Raw genomic sequence first — 9,921 nt, 5'->3', positions numbered from 1 at the left:
TCTTAAGTGATTGAGGGAGAATCATTTTCATTATTTTCTTCCTTATCCCACCAAATTCTCCCATTCTTTATTTTAGTAAACATGTGATTGAAAATTATTATCACACAAATAGTTCTCATTCGCCTTAAGTAAACATGTCACAAGGATTCAAGCTTTAATTTTGTGGGTAAAAAAGAGAGAGCGAATCTCATCTCATGTTTAATAATGGGCAAACTCACCATGCATTGTTTAACACAAGGAAAAACTTACCTTAAATTACTACGAAAACTGCTCTTATGGGACAAATTTAAAAAACATAATTGTAAGGCTCCCAAACCCATGTTTAGGGGATATATGCCACATATTAATCTTAAATATTAAATTGACAGCTCTATAAAACAACATATAAGACCATCTTCAATGAATGGTGCAAATTTTATACCAAATTTGGCCCAAAAAATAAGCTAATATTATATGTGGACCAATTTTTATAATTGTACTCCACTGCACAAGATGCAAATTTACTCAAAAAGTCAACAAAATCATTTAATTTTGATTGAAAATGTATAAAAAGATATTTAAATAAATAAATAAAAGTAAAAAAACTTTTAATTAACAAACGAGATTAATTAGTGGTAAAATGGTAAATAATAAAGGTAAACTTATTAATTAGTGGCAAAAGAGTAAAAAAAAAGTAAAATTTATTATGTGTCAAATTTGGCTCATGCTTTATTTTGTATTTGGCACAAATTTTAGCATTTCCCGAATTCGACACACATTTCGCAACACCATTGGAGTTACATTTTTTTAATATGTGCAAAATTCAGCAATACACCTCCAATGTAGTGCTATAAAAGTGGTGCATGACTTTTTTAGCACATCTTAAAAAAAAATGTAGCTCCAATGTTGCAAAATGTGTGCCAAATTTAGCATAGACCAACTTTGGCACATAATAAATATTACCTTTTTTATTTACATTTTTGTCAGTAATTGATGTCTTTTATATTAATTGAAAGCTTTTTAACCTTTTATTTTGTTTATTTAATAATTTTTTGATATATTTTCTATAAAAAAAACTATATGACTTTGTTGAGTTTTTTGAGTTAATTTGCACCTTATACATTAGATGGCACAAAATTTATACCATCCATTGAAGATAGTTGAAAAAAAAATCTACATTTTATTGATTATAGACTCAGAGTGCATTAGAATTAAATGTTTTGTCCTCGTTACATTCCCCTAGTAAAATAATAACACTAAATTTAAAAATACACATTTCTCTTGTCTCGAGACTAATATTATGTACAATTTCAAGCATAGTTTCCTAATAAAATCGAAATTTCCAAAATTTATGAAGTGCATTATGGTAGCCGAGACGAGGAAATATAAATTTACATTTGTGAGTAGTACAAGGAATGAGATTGTAAAATATATTATTGAAGGATGATAGTGCAAAAATAAAAGTTAGACAAAGAAAACTTGACCAACATTTAATAGGCTCTCATGGGGAACATTGAATATCACACTATTCTCCCTGCATATCTTCCTAAGAAATGCATATATATAATCAACAGCTATTTTCTTATAGAACCTTGACTCCCTCCTTGCTCTGACTACTGTATTCCCCAGTATGTGCACCACTCCAGCATCTCTACAACTATTCAAAAATTCTAGCTCATCAACCTCGGTGTGGCTGCTCACTTGACCTGAAGACCCGACTGTATTGTAGTTCCCATGCGTTGGAGACTTAACAGGTACAATTGAATCCACTGAAGAGATGGTAAGGTCAACACTGGAGCGAGTTGTGTTACAACCGTTGTTAATGAAGCCCTCTCGTGACTGCTGAGTTTGCTGGCCGTAAATGCTGTAATCATCAGAGTCGGAACAACCTTCCATCATGGCTTCAAGCCGTACAAACATGAAAAGGTTATCAAAGAGCTTTCTCTCGAAATCATCATCTTTCTTGTGAAGGTCTTTATAGCCGTATCTTGCAACACAGCGAAACATGTGGAAGTTCTTTGGTCCAATTCGCTTTACCAGGAATCTTTCTTCCTCTGGGACTGTGTACACTGGAAGATACTTCACACAAACAAATACAACAACTGAATGGATGGCTGGTAGGTTTGTGATGAAGTGAGAGAATATGTGAGGAACGCCACTTGCGAGTTCGGTGTACACAAGTCCTATACCAGGAACCCGAACAAGTCCTAAACTTGGACCAAGTCCAAGAATCCATGCCATCGAAACCTTACTATGCATTTCAAATTCATAACGTTTCACAGTTCCATAATGCCAAACAAACATAATGAGAAGAAAAGCAGCAGCAATCACAAGTGGAACCCATCCACCTTGATCCACTTTGAAAAGTACAGCAGAAAAGTAAGTGCACTCCACAAGCAGTGATAAACCAGTGAAGATCACCACAATAATCCAATGGCAGCGCCAAACTAGGATCATGATTAGAGTCATAAGCAATGTGGTGACCAACATGACTATCACGACCGCGGTCCCTGTTTTACAAAAAATATTATATTAGAAGAATGAAAAAACCCAATTCTTACTGCAAGCAAGTCATTTTAACTTATAAAAGTACCAAAAGTTTTGTATCTAGTATTAAAATCTCTACACATGTATTTTAGTTTATATAAAAATCTCTCTCCACTCAAGTGTATACACTATTCAAAAAGGTAACAATTGCAACCCAAACAAACTGTGTAAACACCATACCAAATGGTAACGATTCCAACCCGACCAAACTCTATGTATACACTATTCCAAAAGACAGACAGTATATTGACAAGTAAAGTTTCAGCCCCTATGAGTGTATGGGGACCCGGGGAGGTGGATCTGGAAGGTCAACATCTTGTTCAATAGAACTGTCCAACTTAATTTTAATTTTATTTTTTACGTTTTGGGTTTCTTCCAACAGACCTCTAGTTGTGCAAGTCAATCACAATATTACAGTTAGAAAGAATGTTTACAGTATTAACATATTCTTTTAAGTAGAAATACATATAGCTGCATGGACCGGTACAGAAACAGCAAAAATCTATGCACACACAGTTCAAATATTTACAAGATTGATAACTTACAGATAACAAAATTTAGCTGATGAAAAGCTTACCATAAGCATTTCCAATTTGGTTTTGATTTTTAAATCCAGCAGTCACAGCAATACAAAGAATCATGAGGATCCAATTGATATCTGGCACATATATTTGGCCAAGAAAGTTCTTTGATGTATGCACAACTTTGACTCTGGGAAAACATCCATGAGCAAGTGCCTGCTTAATGATTGAAAAGGTAGCAGATATAGTGGCCTGACTTGCGACAATAGCTGCTGCAGTTGCAACAAGGAATACAGGCCAATATATGCTTACTGGCGCGTAAGTTGAAATAAGAATTGGTAAGACACAAATGATAATAGTAAATTCAAGATATTTGTACTATTTCCCCTCTATCCTAATCTCCCCCAAGTAAGAATGAGAGTGAACTGAACAAGAGAATCCAAATTTAGTGAGCTCATAAGATTAATGATTCTCATGTCATCAGTATCTTTTAGGAGATTCATTAACGTATATGCTAGCATAAGAAAATTAATGTTTGGATAACTTTGGCTGTCCCTGAGAATTTTTTTTAGTTTTCCTTTTATCAATCCACTATGATACAAGTCACCCATTTTTTTTTTTCATTTATATAAGATAGTATCCATAATTGTGAGCAGAATTACATGGGTTCATATTGCAATAAAATGCATTCAGTGCAAAGCAAAGATCAAAACAAACCTGGAATAGAACGATAAAATGCATCACTTGCGTGATCATGGTTTTGCATAAGGTATGCAGCTTGTCCGGAATAAGCTAAAAGAAGGCAAGGAAAGACAACTAGAACGAAAGCAATCTGAACAGCTAGAACTGGAAAATGGGCAAGGTCTGCAAAGAGTGCCTCTGTTCCTGCAAGAGATATAATTCCCAATATGTCATCAGGACAAAAATGACCAAATTATAATAGTTTTTAAAGAATTAAGAGAACCCAAAGTAAAAATTAGATGTGGAAAATTTACCTGTTATGCTAAGCATTATACCACCAAGGGAGGTCCATCCATCTTTTCCATTCCTTCTAAAATACCGGTATATATACACAGGCGAGAAAGCTTTGAGAACACTGCTATCATATTTCCAAATGTTGTATATGCCTATACCTCCAATTATGAGAAACCATAGGAGAACAATCGGAGCAAAGAGCCACCCAACCTTGTCTGTGCCATAGTGCTGCATACTGAACAGTCCTACTAATATTACAGCCGCAACGAGTATAACAACATCTGTTCCGCAACAGAAAGGAAACAATTAAATAATTTATGAACATAAAAACAGTGGATGGCGAAGCAGAAGAAACAAGTGAACAAACACAGTTTTTGCAGTTCAAATAGTGATCTTACCAGAGTTCATACTGGGGCCTCTTACTTTGATCCCACCAACAGCTGATAAGACTGCAAAGGAAAGCCATCGTTAACCACTGTAATAGAAAATGACAGGGTCCTTAAGCACTAAAATGATGTAGCTTCTAACGAAAGTGAGTGGCAGAAAGAATTCATGTTTAGAAATCCTCTGCAACTTCACTCTTGCCACTACTTTTATCTCCCCATACACCCCCACCATTAAAGCTTTATTAGAATTGAGCAATTCAAAAATTTGTGAATACATTTCATCACGAACAATGGGGCCTTACATTACTCATAGAAATGCATGCAAGACTGGAGAAAAATATCAGAAAATAGATGTTTCGGAAGAGAATTGCATTTGATGATCGACAGTCAAATCTGGAAAACCGAGCATGCACTTTCATTGATAAAACATTGAAATACTTGTGCATAGGACCATGAAAATAATGTACACAAATGGAAATTGAGATAGAGAAAAAAATAATTATAGAAGACATGCTGTGTGGTTGAGAGCCTTTATAGCTTAATCTTCAACATCAGAAAACCCATTTGCACACAATGCCGCAGAATGTTTTTGCATACAAAGGAAAAGTGAACATCTCCAATTACCCTAAATTGTATTTGGACTCAAGTACTGTCTTTAGTAATGAGATTCAGAGTAAATTAAAAAAACATAGATATACAAATTGTAATCACTACCCTGAAGGACATCAGTCACGTCCAAGCAACTAGGCATAGGTTGGTAAGAGAAATTTCATCTAATGAATGATAAATCTAGTCTTCAAAAACCAAAGCTTCCAATCTGACTGATGGACTGGACTTCTTTTAATTTCAGAAGTTTTTTGTGCACAAGACTCAAACTTCTGAGCACAAAAATGGAATTTAAATAATAGAGAGAAACAGAATGAAAAGTAAGTACACTCTGTCGTCACAGATTTCAAGTTTGTCCTCAACATTAGAAATACTTATTTTCAGTAAGCAATATAGAACACAAACACAAGATAGAAAATTCACTAATTAAGCCCTCTGGTATTAGGACTAGGGAGTTTATGTGCTCCTTATTAACATTTTCTCTCTATCCAAATCGACCAAGTAACTGTGCCACCAAAATTGTGAGGTATTTCTTGACCCATTGTAATTCTACTACAGGTGAATTAAATGTACCACTATAAAATATGGACCAAAAATGTGTAAGTTGGAAAAGGGGAAGCCTTCCCTATCGCATCCCTGCCAGGAGTTGCAGCAGGGATTTGGGTTAACATTTACATTTATAATGGGGAAAAAGAAGATAGACCAGTTCGCAGGTTCTCAGGGAAGTAAAGTTTACCCCATCTGTGCTTAGGGGTAGCAGGTCCCTCAGGGTCACATCCACAAGAAGCAATCTAAACTCCCTGAGAAACATGACAGTCATATTCTATGATCATTGATTGGTGTTTATTTTCCCTGCTATGTAGAAATACAAATCTGTGAAGTTTATAAGAGTTTACTCCTGTTCTAAATATCAAAACTACTTGCAGGATAATATTAAATTATCTCTTATATGTACCTTGAGCTACATTTTTTTTAGATGGATTTAAAGATAGGATGTGGGAACTTATTTATAATCCAATATTTTTAGGATCTTAGACTTTAAGATGAATAAATGTGTACCAGATATAGCTGGAGTAAGAATCCCATCACCAATCACCATACAAGTGCCAACAAGAACAAGAAGAAGAAGGGAAGTCTTCCTGTATGCATGCTCTTCCAGCCATCTCTTGGTTTTTGCAGCATAAGACTGTTCACGAAAAGTAGAACGACTATATGTAGTTAGCTCTTCATCAGTCCGGTGTTGGTTAGGAATAATTTTAACTTTTGCATGTCGACATAGCAAGGAATAAAGAGCAAATGTTCCACCTGCACAACATAAACAATAAGTTCTGTCTTCTGTGTATGTAAACAGCAAATGAAAGAACCGAAAACTACAGAAGGCATTCCGCAAGAAAATGAATATTTTCAACCTACACTACCCACTTGTTATGTATTTCAACCAGATATTCACCTTAGTCTAGAGGTAACATGGAGCATGTAGGACATGAAAACCTAAAGTCTTTTTTCATCTTTTTTTAGAGATAGCAGTCAGTTGATAAGTGCAGAGCAATCAATATCTGATCTCTCCAGCCCACACTACTAAAAGGGTATCACACCCCTTTTCTTTTCTGTCTTTGAAATGAAATATTATTAAAACACACACAAACATCATCAAGTAGTTATCTAAGTAAACCATTACCAGTTTTATTTTTAAAAAAATGCATGGTGAAAAAGAAATAAGGAAGTGGTGTACTTGTCACAGACGGGTGAACTACACTTTGAAATAGTGGTGAAAAAGGGGAGAAAAAGATCAACAACATTCTAGTATTTATTGTTCACACCATTACAAAAGTAGTCAACAATACCAGCATAAATGGATAAAAGCAACAACAATTTCTTCTATTCAACATATAATTCCACTAATAGTCAGGCAGCGCATGATTTAAAAAGATAGTGAGAGTTTAATTTACCTTGACCATTGTCATTCGCCTTGCAAACAACGATAACATACTTGAGAAGAGGGACAAGAGTGAGAGAGTATATAATCAAAGACAGAGCACCAATCACATCCTCTGTATCTTCAATTTTTCCAGGAAATGTATTGTAGAAGACATATAAGGGAGAAGTACCCAAATCTCCAAAAACCACTCCAAGACTTTGGAATGCAAGCCTCAGAAGCAATAACACTGAGAATTTCTGGAGAAATCACAATTCACAACTGTGTTAGACAACAAGACAGAATTACTACTAACTGTACAGCAATAAATTTACTCATCTACCATACTACCATACTACCATTATTTTAATTAGCAAATCAAGTTATAAACTCACCAAAAATACATAATTATTTACACCAACATATCATAGCCAAGATCCATCAAGGTTTTATATTTATAGAAATTCAAATCCTATTATTGAACATATACCTATAAGAATTTTGTATTTAGTTTGACAGATGTTAAAATCATTTGAAATCAATAAAATTAAGGGGGAAGAGAGACCGAGAAAATTTAATGACATACCTTTTCTCTGTACATATTCCTGAGCCTCCCAGCTTCCTCATCCATAGGTTGATCAAGCTTCTGATCTAAAACCCACATACTGCCTCTGTCGTCTGTTTCTTGATCATCCTCAACTCTTGAAGCCATTTTAATATTATGTATACTGCTGATTGACTTTGAAGCTTCAATAAGGCTAAAGAAGTTCTTCCCAGTTTCTGTGTAGTAGCTTCTCTTATCAGTTTTTCACTCCACAAACCAAACCAAATCTCAGAAATCCTCAAAATCTATCAATAAAAATTAAATATAGATAGATACAGTCAAATCTAGATCTTCAAATTAGCACTTCACTCGAAATCCATGTTCCGTACAACCCACAATAAAACTCTCGGAAAAGGTTGATAAGTCCAAAAAGCTTATAGCTCTGTAACTACAGAAGAAGACAATTGAAATTCAACCTCTAAAGAAGAAAGAAGAACCAAAACTCCAAGCTTAAAGAAACCCAGCAAGAAAGGCTGAAAATTGAACAAAAACTACAACTAGATAAATCAATCCAGTCTCAAACAAAAAAACCCATACACCAAAGTTTGAGCACCAAGAGTCCCACTTATGGATATAACAGCTCAAAAACACCTCACACGTCCAAAAATAATGGGTAAAGAGACAAAGAGCTCATATTTGATTAATTTGCTTCTCAAAGAAAACAAAACAGAAAAAGAAAAGAAATTGAATTCTGGCAAGTGGGGTCAACCAAGTGAAGTGATGTATAGAGACTCAGTATCAGCCACGACATCAATAAATCCCAGGAATAATCTCACACCCATCTGCCCAAAACGGCAGAAAACGAACCCAAAAACATGAAATAAAAAAAGAAGAAAGAGAAAAAGCCCAACAGCTTAAGTCGGTTTCTCAGAGCAAAAATGAGTGAAAGAGAGGATGCTGAGTCTGTTTTTTTTTGGCTGGTATTAACCAAAAAGGGACAGAGCTTTTCCTCAGCTGAGCTTTTGAAGCTACAGAGTTGAAAAATGAGATTATAAGAGAGACGTAAGAAAGAGAAACAGAAACAAAATTACGAGGGAATGAGAGAGAAGAAACTAAAGCAAGATGGTTGAACCCGGAAGTTAATATTTTTATTATTATTATATTTTTAGTGCACGTTTGTCAGATAGGCAGGTCAGATTGGCAGATCTCTAAAAGAGAGGCAAAACGGTAATGTGAAATTATCCTCAAATAATATTTAATATATATTATTTCTACGAGCATTGCTATGTGCACAACATCACGAAAAGTAGCCGTCTCGCGAGTAGTGAGCACTTTTTTATAATAGTTCTTAAATTAAAATGAATGAGATTTAAATTGCATCATAGCACTATAGGATGATGTTGAGCACTATTAGTACCCTTTAGTATTTTTCTATTTTTAGTGATAATACAAAATAATAGGACAAATACCCCCATAATAATTTCTCTTTTGTTAAGAGTTATCACTTACCCCATGATTTTTGCATTTTTCCCCACTTACCTCATTATTTACAAATTAATATATGAACTAAATTTTTCCTAATTTGATTTTTTTATATAATTAAACAATTAATTATACATATATATAAATATACATATACTTGTATCATCCTTATAAAATTACCAATCTAAGTTTTCATTTTCACCATTTTTGCTTAGCAAAATATACAAGTATATATTTTATAAATTAATATATTATAAGCATATATTATATTTTTTTAAATGAATATTGTTGACTTTTTTTTCACTATCAACTTAATAAAACATAATTATAAACAAATATAGTAAAGAGCAAGAGATTTTATGTAGTTCATGTTATTAATTAACTCGTGGAGAGGCTATTGTATTAGGATTGGTGAAGCTTGGTTGGCCAAGCTTCTATGGACTTTCAGGCAACGTTTTTGTAATGCTCTGAATACAAAAGTTGGGAACTCCTTTACAATGGTACTAGCCCTATTTATAGAGACAGAGAAATTAACTTTCTTAATGAGTAGTTATTACAAAAATATTCCCACATAAGTTAGATTAAAAGCCTAATTAAAACACTTTTTGTGATAGAGATAATGGTTGCAGCTCACCATCTTCTGGGGAGACACACTCCTGGCAGTGTTAGAGAGCGGCCGCCCGTTTTTCCACGCCAGGTGGCACATTGGGACATGCTGTTTGTCGCCTGTACGAGCTCGACACCACGTTTTGTAGGACAGCAGCTTTGTCAAAAAATTACCTATTGGTTAGTGTAACGCCCTACCACCCTAGAGTCATTACCATGTGATTTGAAAACGTGTAATTAACTTGCTAATCAAGGTGTTAGGCCAAAAAGTGTGATTAATTTAAAGTAAAGACTCATTTAAATAAGAATTCAGTAAAAAAAATTTGGGCATTCACTTAAATAGTAAAAGTGTTACATTGG

At 34.3% G+C, this 9,921-nt stretch overlaps 1 protein-coding gene across 3 annotated transcripts; it reads right to left on the bottom strand.

The window, feature by feature from the left end:
* Positions 1–1,395: 1,395 nt before the first annotated feature.
* On the bottom strand, positions 1,396–8,607 carry LOC133800831 (potassium transporter 11-like). 3 transcript variants are annotated; one of them, XM_062238897.1, is made up of 8 exons: positions 7,516–8,607; positions 6,964–7,189; positions 6,074–6,319; positions 4,421–4,471; positions 4,043–4,303; positions 3,765–3,932; positions 3,104–3,319; positions 1,396–2,489 (listed from the first exon to the last, which is right to left on the bottom strand). In XM_062238897.1, the coding sequence occupies exons 1-8, from the start codon at positions 7,639–7,641 to the stop codon at positions 1,444–1,446; spliced, it is 2,340 nt and encodes a 779-aa protein (XP_062094881.1). In that variant the 5' UTR covers positions 7,642–8,607; the 3' UTR covers positions 1,396–1,443. The 3 variants fall into 3 exon arrangements, with proteins under 3 accessions (XP_062094881.1, XP_062094880.1, XP_062094882.1); XM_062238896.1 differs by having other exon boundaries at positions 3,104–3,358; positions 7,516–8,605; XM_062238898.1 differs by lacking the exons at positions 6,074–6,319; positions 6,964–7,189; positions 7,516–8,607 and adding an exon at positions 5,751–5,814 and having other exon boundaries at positions 3,104–3,358.
* Positions 8,608–9,921: the final 1,314 nt, after the last annotated feature.

This window comes from Humulus lupulus, chromosome 9 (assembly GCF_963169125.1).
Source record: "Humulus lupulus chromosome 9, drHumLupu1.1, whole genome shotgun sequence".
NCBI lineage: Eukaryota > Viridiplantae > Streptophyta > Magnoliopsida > Rosales > Cannabaceae > Humulus > Humulus lupulus.
This window is presented reverse-complemented; position numbering and strand designations above follow the sequence as displayed.